This window comes from Pongo pygmaeus, chromosome X (assembly GCF_028885625.2).
Source record: "Pongo pygmaeus isolate AG05252 chromosome X, NHGRI_mPonPyg2-v2.0_pri, whole genome shotgun sequence".
Classification (NCBI taxonomy): domain Eukaryota; kingdom Metazoa; phylum Chordata; class Mammalia; order Primates; family Hominidae; genus Pongo; species Pongo pygmaeus.
The window spans coordinates 2,057,146-2,072,542 of record NC_072396.2 but is presented as its reverse complement, the minus strand read 5'-3'; the positions used below and the strand labels follow the sequence as shown (position 1 = coordinate 2,072,542).

Genomic DNA, 15,397 nt, shown 5'->3' with positions numbered 1-15,397 from the left:
GGATTCCTGGCTGGGGTCTGTGGTCCTGGCTGGGTGTGTGTGTGTGTGTGGGGTCCCTGCTGGGGTCTGTGGTCCTGAAGGGGGGGGTCCTGGCTGGGGTCAGTGGTCCTGGGGTGGCGTTCTGGCTGGGGTCTGTGGTTCTCGGGGGGGTCTTGGCTGGGGTCTGCCTGCGGTGGGGGGGTCCTGGCTGGAGTCTATGGTCCTTGCAGGGGGGGGTTCCTGGCTGGAGTCTGTGGTCCTGGGTGGGTGTCCTGGCTGGGGTCGGTTGTCCGCTCGGGGTCCCCAGTCCTGCAGGCGGTGCGGGATCCCAGAGGGCCCGGGCGGGGTCTGGGGTTGGGGGTTCCCCGCAGGCCGGGGCGGTCCGGGGCGGGCAGGGGGCGGTCCGGGGCGCGCGCGTTTCCGCCGTCCGTCCGGGCGGGAGGGCGCAGAGTCCCGCGGGCGGCGCGGAAGCGGCGGCGGCGCGGCCGGGGCAGCCATGTCGCCATTGTCTGCGGCGCGGGCGGCCCTGCGGGTCTACGCGGCAGGCGCCGCGGTGATCCTGGCGCAGCTGCTGCGGCGCTGCCGCGGGGGCTTCGTGGAGCCAGGTCAGCGGGGCGGGGCGGGGCGGGGGTCAGGGCTCCGGGGACCCGGGTGGGCGCGGGCTGGCTCGGGGGCGGGGGCGTGGGGGCTCCGCGTGACCTTGGCGAGGCGGTGGCGCTCCCGGAAGTGGGGCTGGGCGGGGGTCGCGGTGGGGCCGGGGTTGGGGGGGGCGTGCGCGCCTGGGACCTCCCCGCCCCGCGTTTCCCGTCCCCGCCCGCTCTTCTGCGCGCCTGGCCCGACCCGGCCCGACCCTTCCCTCCCCGCGCGTGTGGCCTCCCCGCCTGTCCCGGGTCGGGCTCCAACCTAGCAGCCCCCGTGCAGCCGCCCCCCCGCGCACCCTGACACCTCCGGGCCATGGCCGGGGACCCGGGGGCTCGCACGCCCCGCGCCCAAGACCTCAGGCGGCTCTGCCTGCCGCCTGCGGTCGGCCAGTGACCGCGCGCCCCCGCCAGGCCCCGGAGGGGAGGAGCGGGTGTCCCGGGGACCTCGACCCCTACCCACCCCAGGGTAAGTGACGATGGGCCCTTCTCCGGAGGACGTCTCCAGAGGGGGCCCAGAGGCTGCTTCTCGGGCACTGGGGAGCCCCGGAGGTCTCGTGGGGAGGGCAGGCCCGTTAAGTGGCAACTTTGTTTCCTTGGCCTGTGTAAACATCTCTGAGTCATAATCTCCAACTTTGCAGGACCCGATTACTGTCTGAACTCATCACTGATGACCGCCACTGTGTTTTGTGTATGCAGATTACTTCTATTCATAGGTGTTTTGTGTATGCAGATTACTTCTATTCATAGCTTTGCAGGTTCTGAATTAATTAATTTTTTTTTTTTTTGTAATAGGAAGCAGAGATGAAGTCTTGCTCTGTTGCCCAGGCTACTCTCGAACTCCTGGGCTCAAGCAGTCCTCCTGCCTCAGCCTCCCAAAGTGCTGGCATTACAGGCGCCAGCTACTGCATCCGACTAATGTTTTAAATTTTTGTAGACCGGGTCTTCCTGTGTTGCTCAGGCTGGTCTCAAACTCCGGGGCTCAAGCGATCTTCCTGCCTTTGCCTCCCAAACTGTTGGGATTACAGGTGTGAGCCACCACACCTGTCTAATGTTTAAATTTTTTTTGTAGCAATAAGGTCTTGCTACGTTGCCCAGGCTGGTCTGAAACTCATGGGCCGAAGCAGTCCTCCTACCTGGGTCCCCCAAAGTGCTGGGTTTACAGGCGTGAGCCACCACGCCTGGCTAATGTTTTAAATTTTCTGTGGAGATGGCTTCTCACCATGTTGCCCAGGCTGGTCTTGAACCCCTGGCCTGCAGCAGTCCTCCAGTCTGGGCCTCCCAAACTGCAGGGATTACAGACAGAGCGCCACTGTGCTGGTCCATATTCTCAATTTAAACCTAGAAACCTGTAAACAATTATTTGTGAACTGGAATAAAGGGAATGTTAATTCCATGTTAGGTTAAATGATACTTTGTTTCAAAAATAACAGTTTTCCAAAACAGAGCGTTCAGAGGGTCAGTGTGCTGGGGGTGGTGGTGTACGTTGCCCCGAATGTCTTAAATGTCCAGCCTAAGAAGAGAGCTGTTATTTCTGCCTCTGTAGACAGTTTCATGGCATGTCAGGAGGCCTCTGGAAGACACTGCTGCACGCCTCTGGGAGACTGGGAGTCAGCCAGGCGAAGTGCTTGGGTGCCTTATTGTGAAATGACTTTTGACTTCCACTCTGCACCCACTGAGGGAACCCCAGGGGTCCCAGTGCCACACTTTGAGAAGCATGCCTGGAGTGGATGTTTTAAAATGAGCCTCACTCTCTCCCGCCTCTAGCCAGAGAAAAAGAGCTTTGAGTTTTCTGTGAGCTAAGCTAAGCTTTTTCTGCCAAACTGGCCTTCAGTATTTTTTTTTGAACCCACTTAGCATAATTACAAGTGCGTAGAAGGAGGAGAGTAAAGGGAACTGTAGTCAGGCTTTCGGAGGGCGGGAGAGCTTGTTTGTTTGAAGTAAGTAATCAGTTGCAAGGTGAACGGTTTACAGCAGCTCAACAATTGTGTGGAGTCTGGCAGAAGATTATGTTTATCTGGGCAGTTTTGCTTACAGAAACGTCCCCTTAAACCTCCTTAAGGGCCTGTTTGGGCCCTTGCAGAAGAGGCCGGGGTTCCTGCAGCAGCTCACCAAAATGCTGGCCTTTGAAAAACTTGCTCTTTGTGCATTAGAAAGGAGGGCTGGAATCTTTTTTGTTTTTGTTTTTTTTTTTCCCCATTTACTGATTAAACAACAACAGAAGGTTGTTAAAGAGGACAAGCTTCTGGTGAAGTCACGTGTCTGCCAAGGGAATCTGTACCCGCGTGTGTGTGTGTGTTGAAACAGAATGGCCTTCTCTAAAGATTAACTTCCGTGGCTTGCCCTCATCGAGCCCCTTCCTATGTATGGATTAAAAATAATTTCCGATACCGGTGGAGGAATGCTGTTTTCCTTGGTCTGCTGGTGGCCAGCTTCCTAAACGGCGTTTTTTATTTGCTTCTCTCTGGTAGGCCTTCGCTGTTGATGAGGAAACATTGAACTTTGTCCAGGGCATTTGAGCTAAGCTGTTTGAATAACCAAGAGGGCCAATTTCCCCACTGCAGATTGGAAGCAAGGGCAGTTTTTTCTTAGAACTTCCAAGTGGAGCGTGTTCTTAGGTATCTTACAAAGGAAATGCCTGGGTTACACCTTCCACATGAGTTGACTTACATGGTATGAGAAGGAAGAAATTGTGGCTGGAATCCACTCCTAAATGGTGTCTTCTTACAGTTCATCATGGAAAAACAAGATAATTACAAATTAATCATAGATGTTGGTCATGCCTTTACAGAGGGGGTTTAGAAGCAAATTGAGAATTCCCATAAGAGGGTCTGTCTCTGTGTTCTTAAGACTGTATCCATGCGGCCCATTCAGTAAGGTGTATCTGTTGGTTGGATTTTAAAAGAGATGATTTAATCAGTGCATTTAATATCCTAATATGGCATCAAAACTTGAACATTGATATGGCCTGAAATCTGTTGAAAATGATCCTATTGAGTAAAGAAAGTCTCCACCCACCAGTATTAATAACAGGGTGATCTGTTTAGAAATTACATTTTCTCTGATGCATCAATGAGTTTTGCAAAGGAGAGAAAATGGATGGTACCTGCAGTCACGTCCCGTTCCCACACTGCTACAGAATTTTTCTTAAAAGTTCTATTGCAAATAATAGGCCGCAGAATATTCCTTCACTTTCTGGGATGCAAAATGGACTCGTAAATGCTGTACCACAGGAGTGAGTATTTACACAAAATATGCCAACTGGCCCACTTACAAAGCTATTTATAGAAGTCCTACTTTTCAAACTATTTTTTTTTTAACCTGTAAAGGGAAAGTTAATTCTTGTTGGTTTTATGAGTAGTGAACAGTGGCTATTAGAAATCAGGTAGAAGTAAAAACAGCAGTTTTCCAACTTCTTCTTTTTCTTTTTCTTTTTTTTTTGAGACCAAGTTTCATTCTTGTTTCCCAGGCTGGGGTGCAATGGCGTGATCTCAGCTCACCACAACCTCTGCCTCCTGGGTTCAAGCGATTCTCCTGCCTCAGCCTCCCGAGTAGCTGGGATTACAGGCATGTGCCACCATGCCTGGCTCATTTTGTATTTTTAGTAGAGATGAGGTTTCTCCATGTTGGTCAGGCTGGTTCTCAAACTCCTGACCTCAGGTGATAGTCCACCTTGGCATCCCAAATTGCTGGGATTACAGGGGTGAGCCCCTGCCCCCGGCCTCCAACTTCTTGATCATAGAATCCCTTTCAAAAAAATGAGGACCCCAGACTGTTTTTGTTTTTGTAGATTATAACAGTCAATAAGTCATCCTGTTAAACATTAAAACAGAAATTTAAAACACATTTAACAATTTATTTAAAAGTAATGGTAACAGGCCAATTACATGTTACTACCAAAAATGTATGTAATATATTTATTGTTTTTATATTTTATTTTTATTAAATATATGTATTTTTAGAATAATTTATACTTTTCTAGAAATATAAAATACAAATAAGTTATATTTATATAATTTAGATGTAAATAAAAAATTGATATTTTTATATAAATATATAAATGTGTACATTTATGGGGCACAGTGTGATGCTTTGCTGTATGTTTTCATTGTAGAATAATTAAATCAAACTAATATCTGTCACCCGCTATTTTTCCTTTGTGGTGGGAATATTTAAAATCTCTTTTAGCTATTTTTCTGTTTTTTATGTCCATAGGTTATTGGGGAACAGGTGGTGTTTGGTTCCATGAGTAAGTTTTTTAGTGGTGATTTGTGAGATTCTGGTGCACCCATCACCTGAGCAGTATACACTGCACGCAAGACATTTAAAATCTCTATTAGCGGGCCGGGTGCGGTGGCTCATGCCTGTAATCCCAGCACTTTGGGAGGCTGAGGCGGGTGGATTGCCTGAGCTCAGGAGTTTGAGACCAGCCTGGGCAATACAGTAGAACCCCGTCTCTACTAAAATACAAAAAATTAGCTGGGTGTGGCAGTGTGCGCCTGTAGTCCCAGCTACTCGGGAGGCTGAGGCAGGAGAATGGTGTGAACCCGGGAGGCGGAGGTTGCAGTGAGCTGAGATCGCGCCACCGCACTCAAGCCTGGGCAACAGGGCGAGACTCCGTCTCAAAAAAAAAAATAAATAAATAAAAAATAAAAAGCTCTTTTAGTAATTTTGAAATATGTCATACACTATTAACTATAGCCGCCACGCTGTGCAGTAGTAGGTCACTGAAACTGATTTCTCCCGTCGAACAGAAACTTGGTACCCTTTGGCCATGTGCTGTATGTTTTTTAAAAGAAAAATGATTGTCATTTCCCAAATAACAAAAACTTAGGGAGAAGAGTGGCTGAGTTTTAGGGTTTTTTGAGCCTCATCCACAAAGGGACAGACGGCGGCTGGCTCCTTACTCTGCTTCACACTGGTCTCTTGTGACGTGTCATTCTGGTAAGAGTCATGTGAGGCACATCCACTGGCCTCTCATGGATGTGCAATTGGAAATGTGAAATCGCCGGCCCCCTGAGAGCGTTTTCGGGAGTGTCCCCCCAAGACCCCCCCCCACTGGGGATGCTGCACCAGTCTTGAAGAATGAGGCAGTGAGAGGCTGGTTTGCAGCAACCTTTATTTGTGGCCTTGCGTGCACGGCAGCACTGCGAGGGAGGAGGGAGGAGGAAGGAGGAAGGAGGAAGGAGGGTACTCACTGCAGAAGGCCAGCTCTGCTGTGGCTGTTACGTGGGTTCAGGTGGAACCCACCTACTGTGTGGACGGTTCTTTACCTGGGAGTCCCATGGAATTCTGACAGCAGGAGACATGTGGGAGGGAGCTTCTTGTTTCTCCATCCAGGAGTCACTTGGTTAGGGGTTTGTGAATTTCGGCTCTCAGTACAACACTTCGCTCCAGGTACTAGACCTGTTTCAGCCAAATAATAATGATCATCATAATAGAATACAAACCTTTGTTCACCTAAATAATAACAATAATATTAATAATAATAGAATATAAACCTTTGTTCATGGTACTGGGGCGTCTTTCAGCCCAATAATAATAACAACAATAGGAATAATGATAATAATGATAAAATGTAAACCTTTGCTTCACGTCCTGGAACGTCTTTCAGCCAAATAATAATATTAATGATAATAGAATACAAACCTTTGCTTAGGGTACTGCGACTTCTTTCAGCCCAGTAATAATAATAATAATAGTAATAATGATAATAATGATAGAATATAAACCTTTGCTTCATCTCCTGGAACGTCTTTCAGCCAAATAATAACAATAATAATGATAATAGAATATAAACCTTTGTTCAGGGTACTGTGACCTCTTTCAGCCCAGTAATAATAATAACAATAGTAATAATGATAATAATGATAGAATATAAACCTTTGCTTCAGGTCCTGGGAGCTCTTTCAGCCAAATAATAATAATAATAGAATATAAACCTTTGTTCATAGTACTAGGACCTCTTTCAGACCAATAATAATGATAGTAATAATAATTATAATGATAATAGAATATAAACTTTTCTTTTACGTACTGGGACCTCTTTCAGCCAAATAATAATAATAGTGGAATATAAAAATTGGCTCTAGGTACCAGAACCTCTTTTCAGCCAGATAGTAATAATAAGAATAGTATTAACAGAATACAGACCTTTGGTCCAGGTACTGGGACACCTGTGAGCCAAATGATAATAATAGAACATAAACCTTTGACTGAAGTGCCAGAACCTTTTTCAGCTAAATAATAATAATAAAATATAAACTTTTGTTCCAGGTACCCGGACTTCTTTCAGCCTAATAATAATCATAGAATATAAACCTTTACTACAGGTCCTGGTACCTTTTTCAGCCAAATAATAATAAAATAGAATGTAAACTTTTGTTCTGTTACTGGGACCTCTTTCAGCCTAATAACAAAAGTAATAATAATAGAATAAAAACCTTTGCTCTAGGTTCCAGAACCTCTTTCAGCCTAATAATAATAATAATAATAATAATGATAGAATGAAAATTTTTGTTCCAGGTATCGAGACCTCTTCCAGCCTAATAATAATAATAATAATATAATAATATAAACCTTTGCTACAGGTACCAGGACCTGTTTCAGCCAAATAATAATAACAACAATGATAATAGAATATAAACCTTTGCCCCAGGCACTGGGACTTCTTTCAGTCAAATAATCACAATAATAATAATAGAATATGGATGTTTGCTCCAGCTTTCAGGACCTCTTTCAGACAGATAATAATAACTGAGTATAAACTTTTCTTCCAGGTATTGGGGACCTCTTCCAGCCTAAAAATAATAGTAATAATAGCATATAAATCTTCTCTTTTGTTTTCTTCTTTTTTGAGATGGAATTTTGCGCTTATTGCCCAGGCTAGAGTGCAATGGCGCGATCTCGGCTCACTGCAACCTCCGCTTCCCGGGTTCAAACGATTCTCGTGCCTCAGCCTCCCGAGTAGCTGGGACTACAGGCATGTACCACCACCACCCCGGCTAATTTGTATTTTTAGTAGAGAAGGGGTTTCACCATGTTGTCCAGAGTGGTCTCAAACTCCTGACCTGAGGTGATCCACCCACCTCGGCCTCCCAAAGTGCTGAGAGTACAGGCGTGAGCCACCGTGCCTGGCGCCCGCATAAAAATCTTTGCTACAGGTACTGAGACCTTTTTCAGCCTAATAATAATAACAACCGCAACAATAATAATTAGAATATAAACCTTTGTTACTGGTACTGGGACCTCTTCCAGCGTAATCATAATAATAATAAAAATGATGATAATAATGGAATGGAAACTTTTCCTTCAGGTTCCAGAACCGCTTTCAGCCACATAATAATAATAATAATAATAATAATAATAATAATAAATAGAATGTAAACTTTTGTTTGAGGACTGGGACCTCTTTCAGCCTAATAGCACAAATAATAATAATGGAATGTAAACCTTTTCCTCCCAAGTACCAAAACCTGTTTCAGCCAAATAATAATAATAATAATAATAATAATATGATGATGATGATGATGATGGACGATCTGATACAGCTGTGTCCTGTCACTCAGGTCGGACTTAAAAGCGAGCATTTCAGAGCTAGACTGAGGCCTCTTGAGATTCTTTTCCCCCTCCATTGACTGTGTAATCCAGGGGCCCCACCCTAACTCGGCTGCAGAACATGCAGCTTGGGGTTTCCTCGTTTTCTGGAAGTCCCGGTCGTGTTATTCATTCTCTGGGCTTGCTACCTTAGAACAAACCAGGGTGCTGCCATTGGTCACAGGACCCCCATCCTTGCACCCCAGTCTTGGGAAGTGGCGCTGCTGGGCTCTGGTGATGCCCAGATCACCCGGCACGTGGCGGCGTCTCCCTAAAAAGCACTGGGCAGGTACCGTTGACGGAAAGCCAGCAACGCAGGCCGCGACTGCCCGTGAAGACGGGGGGCCTTTCTAATACCTCCACTCATTATTTGGGGCAAAATGAACCTTCAGAATACCTTGCTTTAATAAAGTACCAGAAACCGGAGGGCTTAAAACCATAGCTTATTCTCTCCCAGTTCTGGAGGCCAGAAGTCTGAAATCAAAGTGTCTCAGGGCTGCGCTCCCTCCAGAGACTTAGGTGGAGGATGCTTCCTGCCTCTCCCAGCTCCTGGGGGCTCCTGGCGTCCCTGGGCTTCAGGCCAGCCATATCATCACTCTAGTCTCTGTCTCCATGTGACCTTCTCTGTGTCTGTGTCTCCTCTTCTGTCTTTTATAAGGACATCGGTCACTGCATTTAGGGCTCACCCAAATCCCGGATGATCTCATCTCCAGATCCTTAAGTCATTAGATCTACAAAATTCCTTATAACCAAGTAAGATCTCATTGCACATCCTGGGCTTTAGGATGTGGACAGATCTTTCTGGGGGCCACTGTTCAATCCACCATGATTTTATCCAGTTCATTCTGGAGGCTCTAGGGGAGGATCCTTCCTGCCTCTCCCAGCTCCTGGGGGTTCCAGGCGTTCTGGGCTTGTGGCCGCATCACTCCAGTCTCCGCCTCTGTCTCCATGTGGTCTTCTCCTCTGTGTCTGTGTCTCCTCATCTGTCTTCTATTAAGGACACTGGTCACTGCATTTAGGACCACCCCAATTGAGAATAATCTCGTCTTAAGATCCTTACCTTCATTATTAATACATCTGCAAAGACCCTTTTTCCAAACAAGGTCCCATACACAAGTACCAGGTGGATACAGATTTTCTTTGGTAGGGGAGGACGCTTTTCGACCCACTATAGTCATCATTGAAATATGCCTCTTAGCACTGACTGTATCCCAACACTCTGAACGTGCCTGGGTGGTGCATTTTGTTATTTACCCTCCTGAGCACTGTACTGGACACTTGCAGACACAATTACACCTTTTAACAAAGCCCAGCTGTCATTTTGGGCAACCCAGTCACAGAGGTGGCCTCCTGAGTGGCAGCTGGAAGGGCCTGTATGTGTGAGCATTCAACCTCAACAGGAACCCTGGGGACTGGCTTCTGGGTCATCTAAGCCTCCACACCAAGTGCCCGATGTTTGCAAAGGTGTGTGATATTTGCCCAGTTGGGCCTGTCTGCCCACAGGTGTGACTGGACACAATGGGGCATTTTGAGAAGTTCCAGGGATTGAGAAATCCATGCTTCTTCAGACGTGCTTACAGATCACGGATGCACCTGTGCTAAAAACAAAGCCTGTGACGTTCCACATGGCTTCATTTTAAACCATAAAGTTTCAGAAGAGTGTGCAATGCCTCTTAGCCATAGGAAAGCCGGCTTTAGTCAGATGGAGGTCCTGTTTGGCTTCTTTAATGCAGTTAATGAAGCTGAGGTGGCGTTCGACAGAGATTCTTGCTGTGATGGTTGGCAGTGGGGGGTCTGCCTGGCCGCTTGTGGACTCTTCTATGTAGGCTTCGTCCCCAGAAAAGATCTACGGGGCTTTCCCACGTGGCAGGTGCTTGGGAAAGCTCTTAGAACAGGAACAACAAGACCCTGCGATGACAGAGGCATTGTCAGGCTGGGTGCGGTGACTCACGCCTGTCATCCCAGCACTTTGGGAGGCCGAGGCGGGTGGATCACCTGAAGTCAGGAGTTCGAGACCAGCCTGACCAACATGGTGAAACCCTGTCTCTACTAAAAATACAAAAATTAGCCAGGCGTGGTGGCAGGCGCCTGTAATCCCAGCTACTCAGGAGGCTGAGGCAGGAAAATCGCTTGAACCCAGGAAGCGGACGTTGCAGTGAGCTGAGATCACGCCACTGCATTGCAGCCTGGGTGACAGAGCGAAACTCTGTCTCAAAAAAAAAAAAAAAAAAGTAAAGGCACTTGTCAGGTACAGCCCTGCAAAAATGCCGTGCTCATTCGCAAACCTGTATGTTGACACGTGCGGCATCGCTGCAGTCGGATTAACGTGGAAGAAAGAGTGTCTTCCTGCGCTAGGTTCCCTCCTCTGCTCTGCAAAAGTGACCCGCAAGGAAGGTCCAGTCGTCCGGCCCCAGTGCCCTTTGGTTGAAAGCGGAGCTGCCCCGGCACCCTGGCTGTCTCCCCAGCAGGGCTCCCATGCGTGCCTGGGTCCCTTCTCATGCTGTGTTTGTCTTGGCCCTTCTCAGCAGGTCCCCACGCGTGAGCAGCCGTCCAGCAGGCAGGCTCCGGTGGAGAAGCAATGGAGAATAAAAGCCTGGAGAGCTCCCAGACAGACCTGAAGCTGGTGGCCCACCCCCGCGCCAAGAGCAAGGTGTGGAAGTATTTCGGCTTCGACACCAACGCCGAGGGATGCATCCTGCAGTGGAAGAAAATCTACTGCCGCATCTGCATGGCCCAGATTGCCTACTCCGGAAACACCTCCAACCTGTCCTACCACCTGGAGAAGAACCACCCCGAGGAATTCTGCGAGTTCGTCAAGAGCAACACGGAGCAGATGCGTGAGGCCTTTGCCACCGCCTTCTCCAAGCTGAAGCCCGAGTCGTCCCAGCAGCCCGGGCAGGACGCGCTGGCCGTCAAGGCCGGCCACGGCTATGACAGCAAGAAGCAGCAGGAACTGACGGCCGCCGTGCTGGGCCTCATCTGCGAGGGGCTGTACCCGGCCTCCATCGTGGATGAGCCCACCTTCAAGGTGCTGCTGAAGACGGCCGACCCCCGGTACGAGCTGCCCAGCCGGAAGTACATCTCCACCAAGGCCATCCCTGAGAAGTACGGGGCCGTCCGGGAGGTGATCCTGAAGGAGCTGGCCGAGACCACCTGGTGTGGCATCTCCACCGACATGTGGAGGAGTGAGAACCAGAACCGCGCCTACGTCACGCTGGCCGCTCACTTCCTGGGCCTGGGCGTCCCCAACTGCCTGTCCGTGGGCTCCCGCTGCCTGAAGACCTTCGAGGTGCCCGAAGAGAACACAGCGGAGACCATTACGCGGGTGCTCTATGAGGTCTTCATCGAGTGGGGCATCAGTGCCAAGGTCTTCGGGGCCACCACCAACTACGGCAAGGACATCGTGAAGGCGTGCTCCCTGCTGGACATCGCCGTGCACATGCCCTGCCTGGGCCACACCTTCAATGCCGGCATCCAGCAGGCCTTCCAGCTCCCGAAGCTGGGGGCACTGCTGTCGCGCTGTCGCAAACTGGTGGAATACTTCCAGCAGTCTGCCGTGGCCATGTACATGCTCTATGAGAAGCAGAAGCAGCAGAACGTGGCCCACTGCATGCTGGTGAGCAACCGCGTCTCCTGGTGGGGGAGCACGCTGGCCATGCTGCAGCGCCTCAAGGAGCAGCAGTTCGTCATCGCCGGGGTCCTGGTGGAGGACAGCAACAACCACCACCTCATGCTGGAGGCCAGCGAGTGGGCCACCATCGAGGGGCTGGTCGAGCTCCTGCAGCCCTTCAAGCAGGTGGCCGAGATGCTGTCGGCCTCCAAGTACCCCACCATCAGCATGGTGAAGCCGCTGCTGCACATGCTCCTCAACACCACGCTCAACATCAAGGAGACTGACTCCAAGGAGCTCAGCATGGCCAAGGAGGTCATCGCCAAGGAGCTTTCCAAGACCTACCAGGAGACGCCTGAGATTGACATGTTTCTCAACGTCGCCACCTTCCTGGACCCCCGCTACAAGAGGCTGCCCTTCCTCTCTGCCTTCGAGCGGCAGCAGGTGGAGAACCGCGTGGTGGAAGAGGCCAAGGGCCTGCTGGACAAGGTCAAAGACGGCGGCTACCGGCCGGCCGAGGACAAGATCTTCCCGGTGCCTGAGGAGCCTCCCGTAAAGAAGCTCATGCGGACGTCCACGCCTCCGCCCACCAGCGTCATCAACAACATGCTGGCCGAGATCTTCTGCCAGACAGGCGGCGTGGAGGACCAGGAAGAGTGGCATGCCCAGGTGGTGGAGGAGCTGAGCAACTTCAAGTCCCAGAAGGTGCTTGGCCTCAACGAAGACCCCCTCAAGTGGTGGTCAGACCGCCTGGCCCTCTTCCCCCTGCTGCCCAAGGTGCTGCAGAAGTACTGGTGCGTGACGGCCACGCGCGTCGCGCCTGAGCGTCTCTTCGGTTCTGCCGCCAACGTGGTCAGCGCCAAGAGGAACCGGCTGGCTCCCGCACACGTGGACGAGCAGGTGTTTCTGTATGAGAACGCCCGGAGTGGGGCGGAGGCGGAACCCGAGGACCAGGACGAGGGGGAGTGGGGCCTGGACCAGGAGCAGGTGTTCTCCTTGGGGGATGGCGTCAGCGGCGGTTTCTTTGGCATCAGGGACAGCAGCTTCCTGTAGCGAGGAAGCCTGTTGTCTTACAAGTCATCCCCGCAGCAGCCCATTGGATGCTTTGCTGTAAATACTTACCCAGTCAGCTTGGTTTTGAACCTCAGAGACCATCCACTGTCTTTGACACCTAGAAGGTGGAAAAAGGAAAGATTCGAGAAGCGAGAGAGGGTCAGGTGCGGTGGCTCCCGTCTATAATCCCAGCACTTTGGGAGGCCGAGATGGGCAGATCAACTGAGGTCAGGAGATCGAGACCAGCCTGGCCAACATGGCGAAACCCCGTCTCTACTAAAAATACAAAAATTAGCCAGGCATGATGGCACGTGCCTGTAATCCCAGCTACTCTGGAGGCTGAGGCCAGAGAATCGCTTGAACCTGGGAGGTGGAGGTTGCAATAAGCTGAGATCGCTCCACTGCACTCCAGCCTGGGCGACAAGAGCGAGACTCTCTCAAAAAGAAAAAAGAAGACACAAGAGAGGTGGCTTTGAGTGGGTTTCCTTTCCTCCCCTGTTCCCCGGGCCCTGACGACTTCTGCTTGGGAATTGCCAACTCTCAACTCCCTGCGTGCAGCAGAGCCTAGAGGAGCTGTTCCTTCCTTCACAGATACTTAAGACTCACACCATGTCTGATTCAAGTTCTCCCTGGGAGGGTTTAGAAGAAACACAGGAACATTCTGGGTGGCGTCGAAGGAGCCTTTCCCGATCATCATGTGTGACTTCTGCGAGGTCCAGATCACTGAATTCATGTTTACATTCTCATGCAAGCAGGGACCTCTTGCTTCTGGGAAATGGGGAAGAGACCTTTTAGCCAAAATGCCCTTCTTAAAAAGAGAGACCTTTTCTTTTTAACGTTCGGTTAAAAATGTGACAGATGAGTACAAAAAGGCAGGCACTTAAAAAGCAAACAAAAAGAAAAAAAAAAAAGGTGTGGAATGTGTTGTATTTTCGACAGGTTGCTGCCAGAGAGCCTGCTTCCTGCTCCCTGCCGAAATTCACTTTGTGGAGTTGGTCCTTAAAACTGGGCGGTGGCCGAGCATGGTGGCTCACGCTGAGGTCAGGAGTTCGAGACCAGCCTGGCCAACCAACATGGTGAAACCTCGTGTCTACTAAAAATACAAAAAACTAGCCAGGTGCGGTGGCACACGCTTGTAATCCCAGCTACTCGGGAGGCTGAGGCGGAAGAATCGCTTGAGCCCAGGAGGTGGAGGTTGCAGTGAGCCGAGATCACGCCAAACAAAAGTGGGTGGCTCACGGGTCCGGAGGTTATATCTTCGGTGTCTCAGCCCTAAAAGTCCAGTTCCCCCGTGTGGCCAGCTTTTCCACATAGGGTGTTTTTTATTTGATTATGGGAAAAGACTCTTGATTCTTCTCTTTTAAAGTCAATACCATAGGGGAAATGAATTTTAAAATATTGCCCCCGGAGGGGTTTTCCATGGCTGGATTCTTGCGAGTTGCTTTCAGTCATTCAGGGAAACAGAAAGATGTTTTCCAACATGTAGAACTGCTTTTTAACTGGAGGAAAAATACTTCACGAGGCTTAGCATATTGCTTGGATTCTACCTGCAGTGGGTTCTCTGCCTCCGTGAAGACAAGCTGGGCTGGGGAGGACGGTGTCTAGGAGGGATGACCCCACTCAGCTCCAGGCAATGTTCTGCCGAGACCCCAAGAACTCTGGGTGTCAGAGGGTGAAGCAGGAGCTACCTGCATTTCACAGCTGCTGACTTCTCAGGGCTACAAGCAACACAGAATTTTATCCTTATGTCCTGAGCCGGTTTAAGTCTGTAGAAAAGGAAGCGCGGGAGAAATCCACGTAACACTTGCTTTCTTTTTAAGGGAAGCGGTTCCGCCGCGAACTTGGAAGCCTCAGCTCCGGGTGTTCTCAGCAGAAGGGCAGCTGGAAGGGACACAGTGGGGCAGGCTTTGGGGTTGCTCTCTGTTCTGCCCCGAGGCTGGGGACGCAGGGCAGCCCACGCCTCTGTGGGCTCAATTCTGTAGCATTGCCAACGTTCCCTTTATGTCTCTAACAATCATTTGCTTTTCGTCACTCACGTGAAAAATGTGAACTGCTCCGGCTCTGTCTTCATTTTTATTTTTAAGCCATTGTTCCCCTCCTGAATGGTTGCCTCTTATTTAATGCTTTAAAGTTGGACTGTTGTTCAATAAACCAGAGAAATACATTAGCTCCTCATTCATTTGTCTGCCGCGTGTCCGTCTGGACTGCAGTTTGTCTGAATCCCTTGATCCTGGGAGTGGAGGGAGGTTTTTTATTATTTTTATTTTTGTTGCAGTCCTTGTTTAAAGCAACTTTTTCCAGGGCACCCACGGTCAGTTCTGTGCTCCTCTTTCTTGTCTGTAAATCCTCAAGTTATGATGTACTTTCGGGTGTTTTGGTATCAAAATTTCTAAGTGAATAAAGCCGGCAGCTGGTAAAAGCGTTCCCCGGGAGCAGAGATTTTTGCCGGTTCCTTCACTTAGTGGATAGTTGTATAAACGGAGGCCCGATGGACGAGGCAGCCTGGATGGATCCGGATGGC

The 15,397-nt window shown here is 49.8% G+C and overlaps 2 protein-coding genes across 3 annotated transcripts in view; both read left to right on the top strand.

Annotated features, from left to right (window-relative positions):
* Positions 1–430: 430 nt before the first annotated feature.
* Positions 431–15,397, top strand: part of DHRSX (dehydrogenase/reductase X-linked) — a 275,434-nt gene continuing 260,467 nt past the window's right edge. Inside the window, exon 1 of the mRNA XM_054471345.2 lies at positions 431–584. Within this exon, the coding sequence (XP_054327320.1) occupies positions 476–584 (109 nt within the window). The 5' untranslated portion in view covers positions 431–475. The remainder of the gene's footprint in view (positions 585–15,397) is intronic.
* On the top strand, positions 444–15,043 carry ZBED1 (zinc finger BED-type containing 1). 2 transcript variants are annotated; one of them, XM_054471343.2, is made up of 2 exons: positions 444–584; positions 10,739–15,043. In XM_054471343.2, exon 2 carries the CDS (start codon positions 10,792–10,794, stop codon positions 12,874–12,876), a length of 2,085 nt encoding a protein of 694 aa, XP_054327318.1. In that variant the 5' UTR covers positions 444–584; positions 10,739–10,791; the 3' UTR covers positions 12,877–15,043. The 2 variants fall into 2 exon arrangements, with proteins under 2 accessions (XP_054327318.1, XP_054327319.1); XM_054471344.2 differs by having other exon boundaries at positions 450–584; positions 10,742–15,043.

Bases quoted from the DNA above. Each gene is read 5' to 3' on its own strand.
- ZBED1 (XM_054471343.2), top strand. From the start codon at position 10,792: ATGGAGAATAAAAGCCTGGAGAGCTCCCAGACAGACCTGAAGCTGGTG.